The 13,245-nt window shown below is 42.0% G+C and overlaps 2 protein-coding genes across 2 annotated transcripts; both read right to left on the reverse strand.

Moving 5' to 3' along the window:
* Nucleotides 1–2,674: 2,674 nt before the first annotated feature.
* On the reverse strand, nucleotides 2,675–13,038 carry cops8 (COP9 signalosome subunit 8; the record flags this gene model as incomplete). Its single annotated transcript, XM_035676081.1, is given in 7 exon segments — nucleotides 2,675–3,326; nucleotides 4,219–4,281; nucleotides 4,479–4,586; nucleotides 10,283–10,415; nucleotides 11,107–11,155; nucleotides 12,146–12,216; nucleotides 12,691–13,038. Coding segments are annotated over 7 exon segments (576 nt in total). The 3' UTR covers nucleotides 2,675–3,246.
* trim63b (tripartite motif containing 63b) lies at nucleotides 6,935–8,775 on the reverse strand. Its single transcript, XM_035676080.1, is given in 2 exon segments — nucleotides 6,935–7,580; nucleotides 7,583–8,775. Coding segments are annotated over 2 exon segments (1,047 nt in total). The 5' UTR covers nucleotides 8,603–8,775; the 3' UTR covers nucleotides 6,935–7,553.
* Nucleotides 13,039–13,245: the final 207 nt, after the last annotated feature.

Here is a 13,245-nt window from a genome sequence, read left to right on the forward strand (position 1 = left end):
CTTGCTGCAGTAAAAATGCTTAGAGCCTATTCAAGAAAATACAGTATGACCTTGTGTCCTCACTTCAAAGTGTTCTCCCAGCTGGTTCACAACAGAGCCTTGACATATTTTATGTATCCTATGAACCTGTAAAACTGTTTTGGTTATCCGCAAGCATCAAGTTACTCAGTATTAATGATCTGAAAGGGTTTTAAAGAGCACCAAGGCTGTACTGTAAAGGCTGATGTAGTGTCCACACGCAGGATACAAAGTCAAGTTTGTCTTATTGATCGTCTCAGAGATGTCCACTTCTGTGCTCTATAGGACTTGTAGAACTGTAAATACAAAGTTTTATCCAAAACAAACTTTACTATTTATTACATAATTCACCTATGCACACACATGCAAGCACAAAGACACCGATGGGGGTGGAGCTAGCATGCAAGGGACTGGCCAAACATCTGAAATCTGAAGTATTTGGAGGATGGAGGATAATTATTTATTTATATATATTTAAATTATAATCCATTACACCTCTCTTTGTAATTTGTATTGCTGTAACATGTTACTAAGTAATGTATTACTGCCCAACACTGTTTAACAGTACATACATACACAGACATGCATACTAGAATAAATTAAGAAATAAAGACATAGCCTGAAATTAATTAATATAATTCATGATTAGCATAAATTATGCATTGACTCATTAAATATACTGATTGTTGCAGTTTGTTTGTTTACCCTTGTATGTATTAATACTGATTTTTAAATCCTCTATATTCTCTGCATTTATGTCCAAATTGACCCATTTAGAGAGGTTAACCAAGGTGATTGTGCTTTACAGACCTGGACTATGTTGTCAGATAGAGTTGTCCATAATATATGTTCCGCCTGTACGGGGATCGAACCCACAACTTTGGCATTATTAGCACCACACTCTAACCAACTGAGCTAACCAGCCACATTTAGGGTGTAAACTGTACATGCAAAGCTTCCTGCTAACCGAGACCCCTCACAGCATAAGGACAATCACATCTACATGTCTAAAACTGTATCCACACATGCTCCATTAAACCAGCTGGAACACAGGTTATAACATATACTGAACTCTTGACTTTTAACACCACAAACGCCTTGAGGTTATCCGTATCAGTACAGTTCAGATCTATTTGTGGCTGCATGTGCGTCTGTATACACATTTAGTCGTGTTGTGGCAGACTTGAGATCCGCAGGAGCACAGCAGGTGGATCAGGGTCAGTTTACCTTCTCACACTTGTGCTGACTGTCTCTGGCAAGCTGTGCTGTCATGAGGCCAATGCTGGTTCAACACATGCCTGGACATGGGTCGGAGTCCACACGTGTTTACGCAGCAAATGCAAAAAACACATGTAACATTTCTATATATAAACATACATATATGTGAGAGCACCAGCAAAACATGCTTTCAAAACACATGCACACAAAGGGAAATGTAGCCTCCAATGTTACTAAAATAGACTTAACAAGAGCCAACCAAAGCAAATATAAACACAATGACAATTTCCATGTTTGCAGTCGTCTCTAATGTAACACTTTGAAAACAAAGCAAACCATGTCATGAATTAAATGAGTTCCTCGCCTCCGCAGACATGTAAAGGATGGATCCTATGAACGTGGTTTCACACTAAATCACATCAAATGTCTGCCACTTCCTTTTAATGTCAGGCTACACAGCGCACATCAAATGACTTCAAAGTAAACCCGTAGTGTATGTTTCAAACTCTTCATAATAGGATGCAGACGGGACTAAAAGAAATTAAATAAAAACCCCACCAGGCTTTTATTTTGGAGCGTCAGTTATGCCTTTACAAAATAAAACATCCATCACTTCTCCATGATGTTGTCAAAGTAATTACAGATGCAGAGAGCGTTCATTTTAATAGTAATAAGGTTCACAGGCCCAGTTCTTTCAAATTCAAAGACCAAACACAGCACAGTTTGAGAGACGGATCAAGGTTACACCACTGAGAAATACAGTATATAAATAATAATAATAATTCATATAAAATATCAAAAGAACTTACATTTCTGTTCTTGTACCAAATATGTAAATTCAAGCACTTCCAATTACCCATTTCTATTCATGTTTAGCTTCAAAAACTTTCAAGGGCTTAATTCTTTTACCGATCAAATATACAAACTTTCAAAGATTTCAAGGACCCCTGGGAACCATGAATATTTAAAGGGCCAGTGCGTAGGATTCAGTGGCATCTGGTGGTGAAGTTACAGACTGCAACAGTTTGAGGACTTAAAGGTTGGCATTACTTCAACTCCTTTAATTACCTAAATCAATTGATACTATTTGAGTTATACACAACAGCTTTGACTCTGATTATTTGCTGTAATATCAAGTTTTTTGGTGGTCTAATGCGGCTGTAATTAATACGCTTCCACACACATCATGTTCTTTGTGGTTGGTGTGTTTGATGTGTGTGTGTGTGTGTGTGTGTTGTGTGTGGTGATGTGTGTGTGTGTGTCTGTTAAAAGCCAGGCACCAGAAAAGGGCAAAACTTATTTTTATGTGAGACAAATTATGACACCGAGAAGCCCCGAAATACCACACATAATTAAATATTCATTATCCTTGATTGAGCCCAGCCTGCTCTGTGGAGAACAACCTGAAACTCTTGAATAAAAGAAACCAACACTGAAATTAGAAACAGCAAAATATTTATTCACCAGTCAAAACATAAACTGCAAAATATGAGGTCTGAAATCCACACGTTGATGCATGCATGCCAAGACTTCTGTTACCTGACAAAATTTTTTTTCCAGACAACCTTTGAGTGGACCTACTGTGCATGCTAGTTTGTGTATTTCTACTGTGAGGGAAGGGGTTTGTTAGGTTAGCGATAAAAACATACTGACAGTGATGGGAAACATATTTCCTGTAATACCTCCTTCAAAACTAGACCCAAATGTATACATCAGCTGGGTTGCAGAGAGCAAGAGAACAAAAAAAAAAAAGAATATAATACAACATTGTGTCTGAAAGGTGTTCACTGTATGAATTAACAGGGGAAGTTATATTCGTCGTTGAACATAAATAGGCAGGTCTTGGAGAAGAGCTTGCAGCATTTCATGCAAGATGATTGGTGTGTTTTTGGTACGTCTCTATCTGGGAGTGGGTCTTTGCAGGAAGGGGGAAGAGTCTGTCCAAAACTTGTGATCTCTCCCTCTGTACCAGGCGAGCGAAAAAGGGTGGCAGCGGGTTGTGGTGGGTTATCAGTTCTCGAGGAAAGCCACGTAGTCAGTGAGTCTGGCCAACTGCTGCTCATTTGGAACCAATGAGACGGGGGGAGGATCTGTTGAGAGAGAGAGGGAGAGAGAGGAGAAGTTGAGTCAGAGGGGGATTCCACATTGTGCCAAGTGCTATCGATCTTCTTGCATCTCCACAGCTTTAGCTCGGCGGCTACAGCCCACGTGTTCCAAGTCAGAGACTCAGCAGGCCGCTGGTTTCAAGTTAACCACGCTGTTGACATCTGACCTCACTGCTTTTTGCAGCGGTCTAACAACACTACCTGCAGTCTCCCCATGTGGCTGTGACACATCCAGCCTGGAAATCATTACAAACACTTTACATCTTATCCCAAACCAGAGTGATTTCCTGTGTGAGATCCACTCTACAACCAGAATTACCAAGCACTATTAAGTCCCAGTGGCGCTGTGGAAGGGTAAAGAGGAGACGTGAGGATTAATGGTGAGTGGGTTAAGCCTGTTGCATGTGTGCAGCAGATGCTTCAGCAGTAATGTCCAATGATTACAGAGAGCAAGGACCGCAAACCTCCTCCTTTGACTATATGAATAAATCACCGGATTTCTCTTACAAGCTGGATCAATCCGCGACTCTCTGGGCTTGAGGACGTGTGATAAGAAAAAAAAAAAAAAGGCAAAATAAGGGAGCGCATAAGAAGAAGGAAAAAGGGAATGGAGGGGGAAAGTTTGGGAGATATGGACACTCGACAAGGGAGATTTAGCAAATCAAAAAACTCAACAAATTCTAGGAAAACGAAAATGTCATCCATCTTTCACTGAGATTAAAATGAATCCTAAATCCCTGCTCTCAACATATTTTATGCGTGCCTAATAAAACCTAGGAGGAAGAGTAGCAGGGCGGGTGCAGGATTACCAGTGAAGAGAAAACCGTTTGGCGGGCTGATATTGGGTACCAATTAAAAGAGCAATACTGCCACCTACCTGGCTTTTTGGGCATCACCATCCTGGTAGCGGGGTCTGCCTGCCAGCCCTGGCTCACCACACCTTCGGACGAAAAACCGGTGGGAAAGGAGAGGAAAATACAGTCATCAGCGGATGTGTGAATGGTTATGTAACGCAAAATATATTTATTACACCCCTGAAACAATGCAGCTGTTTTTATGACTAAAAACATATTGATGTCTTCATACACAGTAACAGCAGTGATAAAACGTTCCCTGGAGGAGGTTGTGTAAATTTACCTTTTACTGCCTCTTCCACAGAGTATCCGACAAAAGCAGCGAAATCTTCTGCTTGGATGGAAGTGTATGCCTGGGCCACCAGACTGTACGCCCTTTGCCGCGTGCTCTCTGTGAAGAATGTTTGAACCACATTAATATCAGACATATGGCGAGCATACATCCTAATACCCTGCTCTGGCTCTATTTAAAGTACATACAGTACATAGGCAACAGCAACTGACTGTGACCTTACAGCATGTTATGTAGCCTAATTTTAAACATGGTAATGACAAGCTATGTTTCTTGTAAACAAAACTGCTAATGAGCAACAGCACTGGAGGCTGTACACTGTGAGTAACGATTAATCAAGAGTGACAGGCGGGGTTTTCTAAGCCAGGGGCTGTTTAAAAAAAAAAGTACTCTGCATGTCAACCTGTAGAGAAGTGAGATCTGCTCCTGTCCGCTTTCCCATCCGCTGTTTTACACCGATACTGTCAGGAATATTATTTCTTTTATTCATATTTTAGTTCACAGTGAGATATTTAGTTTTTAATATTTAATTCATATCCAGTTCTGAACTTAAAGACAACCAGGCTGATATAGGAACTGTATCGATAATATGCACTCTTCAACATTTATTAATTGCAAGTAATTGCAACATTGAACAGTGTTATCTCACGTCGCAGATTTTCCTCATATGGTGCAGGCCTACTCTGCTGTGATCATTAGCAATCACAGGTGAGTGTGTTATAAAATAGAAAATATAAAGTAAATGCTTGAGGTCTGCATTTAACATTTCATGTTTTTGTTTCGGTTTTTGCAAATGTCCTGAGGTTTGAAATATGGTACTTCTGTGTGTTTGAGTATGACGCTGCTTCCAAGCACGTGGTCGCAAACAACTTACAGGGGTTTGAGTTAGGATTTCAATAAAAGAAGCTATTCTGAACTGAAAATGCCTGTTTTATATTCCTCTTTTAAAGGTTTGGATATGGTAATTGTGTGTGTTTGAGTATGACGCTGCTTCCTCTCACCACTCCGTCTCCTCCTCTGGTCAAACAAGCACGCGGTCACAAACAGCTTACAGGAGTTGGTTTGGGATTTGAGTCAAATGAAGCTATTCTGCACAAAAAGTCTGGCTTGTCTGCCTTTAATTGCAGTTAGCATCTGGATTTGTTTGAAATCAAATGTTGCATTTTGTTGCCAGAGAACCTTTGATTTGATTGTGATGAACTTCTAAGCAAAATAAGAAAGAACTTTCCATAATCAAAGATGGTTAACAATAGATCTTGTTAAATGAAGCACGCATATGATGAATCATGGATGTCGTGCTGTCTAGAGCTTACACTACAATCCACTGACGTCTTTATCAGCAGGCACTGGCTCAGGCTTCCAAAACGTCAAAGCTGCTTTGTTTATCTAGCCTCCCCTCACACGGTGCTGTAGTTTGTGCAGATAACTGTGACAGGGCCTCACAACGCCACGGAACAACATGTATTTGCCGCTGCTCCTGAAGCTATCACGTAAATGCCTCAGGGTTGTGGCCTTTGGTGTTTTATAGCCTAGCAACGGTTCATGTGTACCAACAGTCAGCCCCCGGTCTGTTGCGGCGGCTAACAGCGGTAACAATAACAAGTGGGATGAGAGAAGACAGCTGTGAGGGGAAGGCCGGAGATTTGTCGAGAATGCTTTCCCAGTCTGCCGTCCGACGGGCTTCCTGTTCTCCCTGTTATTGTACTTGTCTAAAAAGCTGCTGAGAGAACTGCGTCAAAGCAGCGTTTATGTGTCAGTTGTGTTTGAAGGCACTTCATTTTTATTTTGTAATGGTTTTAATCAAAGTTATGGTTGTAAAATAATATAGTTCTCTTTTAGACACTGTGATGATTAAAGTAGATTATTTTAATGACGTGGTTAGAGGAAAAATGAGGATGAAATATTATTCTTTTGTCATTGTGGTGTCTCACCATTGATCCATGACTAGAGAGGAAACGGAGTGAGCTGTTTTCCCCCTCTCCAGTCAGTATAAAACTCCCATCTGTTAAATGTGAACCATTTATCACACTTCATAAAATGGCTTCTTGTGTTGGAACAACTTTCTTGCACCTGACCGGCTGCATGTTAGAGAAGAAATAAGGTCTGTGAGCAAATGTTCCCAACACAGTCAAGCAGGTCACCTCGAGGGGGTTTTTGTAACCCAGTCCCCAGGCAGACATGTATTTTTACCACTGGCCTCTTGACCGTTAGGAGATGACTCGCGTGGCAACTGGACCAGCCGTTCTTAGTCTGCCCTGTTGACACTCTGCAGTTAGAGCTGCTGAGCAAGACGTCCATGAGTGGGAGGATGGGAGTTTTATGGAGGAGAAACAGGACCTGGCCTGTCCTTCTCTGACAGTCTATTCCAGGGCCGCTATCATTTCTCACCCTCTCACCTCTTAAAAATAGCCCCCCACTTTTCACCAGCAAAGGCAAAGCAGACAGGACATGGCAAGGGCTTTTATTTTTACATACAGCCGATTGCCAAGTAAGAGCAGCAACAGACTGCTTGAATATTTTGATGGAAGCGCTCCAGAGAAAATCCATAAGGCCAAAATAATACTGGGTCTTCCCTTTTCTTCCTCTGTACGCTCGCTTAGGTTAAACTTGTTTTAGTTTAGCAATAAAGCAAATCGATGCTCAACTTCATGCAGCTTTATTCCACGTTCCATTAAAGACAGATGTGGTGATTACAGGCAGATCAGCTGGTCACCAATTCAACACAAACTTAGACAAAGTGAGAAAAACATTTCCATGAGCTACACATGAGGAAAATGATGTGTAATCAACCTTCAGACATTCTGTATTTACATTTATCGAGACCCATGGTTCCATTCAAATGGCTTAGAAGTACAAAAGTATAAAAAGAGGTTAAGAAAAGGTACGAATACGACACTGAAATTAAATATTGCACTGAGAGTAGGGGCAAGCCATTTCAGCCCACATCCACTGTAACCTTATATTTCTATCAAATGCAGAGTCCCTGCCATAAACACTTGTGTCAAAAAACCTTCAAAAGCACACATTACAGTATTTCCTACAAGTCCGTAACCACTTCAATTTTCATTATTCCTCCTCCTCCTCCTTTTCCTCCGTCGTGCATCCTCAAATTCGTCGTCATCAATCACTCCGAAGTCCATTTTTGCCAGGACTGCTTCAACATGCTCCGTTGACAAAGTGAAGTGGTCCATCTTCTCGAAGCCCGGCTCTGGCCTCTCTTCCCCCAGTGAGCATTTAGCTGCGTCTTTGGTCTGCGTGATGAGGCCCTTGGAGGCTAACAGAAACTCAGCAGCGCCCCCCTGCTCCAGCGCCCTCACAGCGGTGTCTGTGAGCTCCGAACTAGCCTGCAGTCGTTCGCCGTAGCGTTGGGCCAGTGCTCGCAGAGCTGCCACCTTCTCATCCTGCTCTTTACCAATCTGCTCCAGGAGAAGGGTCTTGCGCTCTTCCAGGACAGCATACAACAGGTCAAAGCGTTCAGCCAGCCCTTGCTTAGCGTGCTGAGCATTCTCCTGCACAGCGCGGCAGGCGTCTTCCATCTGGTTGAGCAGGGCCTGCAGGCGCCCGTTGCTGGCCACCAGGGTATCGATGGCATTACTCAGTTCACCCTTCTGTGCCTGGTAAACACTCGCTAAAGGTGCCACCTCACAGTCCTTATGCTGGCCGAACACTTTGCACATGGAGCAGGTGGGTACCTGGCAGGTCACGCAATAGATGTTGATCTTCTCGTCCTCGTGTTCTTGGCACATCGGTTCTTTGGATTCTTTAGGCTTCAGGGTGGTGTCTGTGCTTCCACTGCCACTACCTTCTTGCTGCTGCTTATAGAGGTCGATAATATTTTCTACCAACAGGTTGCGCTGGAGCCCATGGACGCCATGGCGGTCAAGGACAACCTCGAACCGGCAGGTAGGACAGCGAAAGACGCCGCCAGAAAAGCGGTATGGGTTGCGCGAGTCGTAGAGGTCACTGGCACAACTACGGCACAAGTTGTGCTGGCAGGGCAGGATGACCACAGGTTTGGTGAACATGTCCAGGCAGATGGGACAGCTCAGCTGCTTCTCAAGGCTATCCATGGGGCTCGGAGGCCGCACCATAGATCCTGTCCTCTGGACGTCCATAATGGTAAAGTGTCTTCCTACAGTTACACCAGTAAACCTCCTAATTGTCACCAGAGAAAACTAAAAGCTTCACTCTCTCTAAAATATAGGGTCGACTCTGCAAACGTATCCTTCGTGTGTGCTGTTACTGTGAAATGCTGATATCTATTCTGGCTGAGAGCTAGCAGCTCTGTCCTTTATACCAGCCCCTCACAGCTGGCGACATCCGATCCCCACCAACCAGAGCACACATTCCTGCCTGCTTGCTGCCCTGGGATCTTTTCACAGAAATGGCCCCCTCCTACCAAGTGCTGCATGTGTCACATGTCACAGCGGGCAATGTGTACCCTCTTACAGTGACAGAAGTGGTGGACTGAGCTGAGACCAGCAGGGCCCATGTGACCGGTTCAGAGATGCCCTAGCTGAGAGGGAGCTCAGTCTAATTGGTAAACAAGTCGTTGTCAACATCCTGTGACTCCTGTGCTGTTTGGACGATTTCATCGCTGATATCTGTTCTTTACCTAGTTTACTATTTATACAACCTGCTTTGTTTACAACAGAAATCACACTAACTGTACTGCTGAAAACTGCTTTCATATACTTTTGGCATTAATGTGCAAACCTTAAATGCAATGCATCTAATATTAATAACGCACCATTTCCTTTGTCTGAATTATTGCATCTTTATTAAACTATTGACTTACTAAAGTCCTAAGTCCTTCTCTTTAAGAAAACAAATCCCAACCATTTGGCCTGTAAATGCCTTTCAACATTATGAGTTTTCGCTTGGTATTCCCTTTGTTTCTTTATAATCGTATGTTGGTGTTTTCAACTGTGACGCGACAAACTCGAGAATTCTAAAGAATCTGTTGGGTTAATCTTTTTGTGATGGTGGTTTTTGCACAATCAACGCAACGAAGACTGGTCTTAACTTAAACCAAGAGAAAGTGTAAAAACAATAAATACCCAGGTGTTATATGGACACATTTCTTTATTGGGAAGATCTTCGTGTTTTTTAAAACTGCTTATTGGAAACTGTTTGCATTTAGACCTGACATTGTGAAATGACCACATTCAGCACATCCACCAATAAATTACCATCAATGGTGTCTCTTACGACATAACTGTACATCAGCGTCCCTGGCCGATCAACACAAAGTACGGTAAACATGAGGGAGAAGCTATTCTTAAACGCTTACACAAGGGAACCATCACATGACGCAGACGCAGAGATAATGTCACATGAGCATGTTTCTCAAACGTATGCGTCTGATGTAAGAAGGTGATGTGTGAAATCAAAACACAACTGAATGCAGACATTCAGCTACATTAGGAGAGGGTATCAGCAGTATACGAGTGTGCTAACTGATTTTGAGTATTGTATTGTAACCATCTGAATTATAACTGTATGTCACACTGCTGGAAAGAAAAGGTGTTGTAAACAGTCAGTAATTTAATTTTCCAACATGTTATGTCCCCTGGGCTGCTGGGTTGCATCATAACTAAAACTGTGTTCAGCTGGTGCCCCCTGCTGATTGTAATTCTAAATCACGCGGAGAAAATGTAAATATTTAAGTCACTTCAATGCCCCCAGAGTCAAATGTGTGAAACATAGAAATATTATTTGGAAGTGTTTTCATAATCTAAAAAGCTAATTAATCAAGGGTGAAATGTCAGATTAGACCTGACTTTGGCCGTTACCTCGAAGCGCCTCCATGACCGGAAGGATATTCTCTGACCACTGGTGAGCTGCGATGGCTGTGTAGATCCCTGGAAAGTCCCGCTGCCAAATGCGTTGGCCGACCGCCCAAATAGCTGTTAATTCAGGGTTTGCCTGTGTACAAGAAGCGGTAAAGCATTTCAGAAACCTTAAGCATGGTTCACATGACATGGCAGTGATTTTCATGGTACTATAAAGAGCAGTCACACCCAAATACTCCGGATGAACCACAGTGGCTCCATCTTTTAACTGTCCTGTCCATTTTCTTATATAAAATGAGAACTTCAGGCCTCAGCTTAACATCCAACAAGGAGTTACGATGTTACTATTCATCATGGTTCAATTTCCCACTGTACACTTTACGGCCATAAGCCAAACAAACACACCCCTGTTGTCCTGTGAGACAGAAGACAGTGATGGTATCTTTCCCATCAGCTCAGACACCTCAAGACACCAACTGCGTGTTACTAACAAGTCATTATGTATCTACGGTTGAGATACCTTTCTATAATTGGCAGATGTGTTTATGAAGGGGTATTAAAGTATTAAATAAAGTGTGTTCAGCTTGATTAATAGACTTTAGTTGATGTCAGACGTCCACCTTTATTCGCTCTTCACACTCCTCTTTATTATTTACTGTCATGTCAGGTATATCAGAGGTTTTTTTACCATTACATGTTGATGTGTATGTTGGATTTAGGTAAATAAATATGGCAACTATCATATGAAGCAGCACCACAGTCGCATTCATCACACTGAGATGGGTTTCAGTAGAACTTCCCCGTGTGTGTTTAAACAATCTTACCGATTTTATTGCTTGGGGAGCCCGTTTCCAGAGGTACCTGGCATTATTCCTGTTGGATCCACATCAACAAGTCAGACAATCCACAGAATAAAGTTGCAGCAACAGAGAACAGGGTTAGCAGGGACTCATCTGAACAGACTTTAGGTGCAGACACGTATTCATTACCAAACGCGTTGTTAATAAAGTCATCCATCAGTTACTGTGGGTGAGCAGTGTCATTTCACTTGGAGGCAGATGGATTATGGCTGTGATTGGCATTTGAATGACGATGTTTAACATTTAACAGAGATGCAGAGGACTGTATATTACACCTGCAACACCGAAGGGAACTTATATCGCTACAACTAACGACAACCAAGGTTTCACTTTCTGTCTGCAAAACAAAAATATGAAGGCTGCTTGTCCCCAACCTAAAACCAAAACCCTGCAGAGAAAGAGAGGACTCTTGTCGTCTCCTGAACACTTACATGTCACTGCTTTCATCTACTTTTGGCATTAATGTGCAAACTTAAATCAATCATTAATATTAATACACACTTTTTTTGTTGATTAATTGAATCTTTATTAAACTATTGATTAGTAAAGTTTAAGTCTTTCTTTAAGAAAAACAATCCAACCATTTGCTGATAAATGCCTTTCACATATGACGTTTTGCTTGTATTCCTTTGTTTCTTTATAAACGTATGTTGGTGTTTTCAACTGTGACGGACAAATCGAGAAATTCTCAGACATCATTTGGGGTTTAATCTTTTGTGATGGTGTTTTTGCACAATCAACGGCACGAAGATGGTCTTAACTTAACCAAGAGAAAGTGTAAAAACAATAAATACCAGTGTATATGGACAATTTCTTCATTATTTCTTTCTTTCTTTCTTTAAGGGAACTTATCACGCTGCTACTAACGACAACCAGGCTTTCACTTTCTGTCTGCAAAGTATGTTATCCGTAAAACAAGAATATGAAGGCTGCTTGTCCCCAACCTAAAACCAAAACCCTGCAGAGAAAGAGAGGAAGCTCCTGTCGTCTCCTGAACACTTACATGTCATTATGAAGTAAATAAAGCGACAGCAACTGAGCGTAGACCTGAGGTGTTGCAATGCCCCCTGGAGCCTGTGAAAGATAAATGCAGGTTCAATATTAAAGCTTGAAGCTGAAACAATAAGCAGAAAACCAAACTCTCTTCCCTCAACAATCCATGTTGCACATTTGAAGGATTATTCATTAACAGACAGATTGTAGCTCCAACAGCAAATCCAGTCACCTGCTGTGTTATTATGAGCTGCTGCTAACGTTATCACTACATTAATAAAGGTAAACAGTCAGTAAACTATCTGCTAACAGCATGGATGTGTGCACTGATGCTACGTCTACAACTCCCACTTTAATTAAGCCCCACTTTGTTGGCATTAGCAGCACAACACTGGCTCTTTTACGACTAAACCTAACGTTGGAGATAGCCTCTAACGTTAGCCTCCCCAGCTAACAGTCATGAAGCTAAACGGTACGCGGCCCTTCGGAGGCACAAAGCCTGTCAGGTAGTTCACACTCATCAACAACGACCCCACTGTCTCCTCCAACGCTTACCTCCAGCTCCTGGGCTTCACACTGCTCTAATAATTTATCAAAATTGTCCTCCATAATCACAGCAGTAGGCATGATGGGGCCAGCTGTTGCACCTCAGTCCTCTTCTGCTGTGAATGAGTGCAGATCAGCAGCTGGTCGGAGGAGCTGCTGCCCCCCACTGGAGGAGTCTGTGCTACACATGTGTGATAAAACACTGTGTAAAGTGGGAATAACATGAACTTCTCTGACTGGTTGGAGCCGTTATGTGTTGAGATGGTATTCCCAGCCTTTAGGGTTTATGGAAACATAAATAATGTACACACACACTCGAACTGTATATCAGCTTTTTGTTCATTTCTGTGAAGAAAACTAAATTAAATTCTGAGTAACACAAACTATATTCACACTCAGGCAAGAGTCTCACCTTGTAAAGTAAACGACACAGAGAATTTATTTATTTATATTTTTATTTTATTTATTATATTATTAATATTAACATTATACTGTTATTAACAATTACACTACCATCATGTCATCAGTACTATCACCACCATCTTCCAACTACAACTCTTTGCA

The sequence above is a fragment of the Morone saxatilis genome, unplaced genomic scaffold, assembly GCF_004916995.1.
Source record: "Morone saxatilis isolate NCDOM2014 unplaced genomic scaffold, NCSU_SB_2.0 Contig5, whole genome shotgun sequence".
NCBI classification, from domain to species: Eukaryota; Metazoa; Chordata; class Actinopteri; family Moronidae; genus Morone; species Morone saxatilis.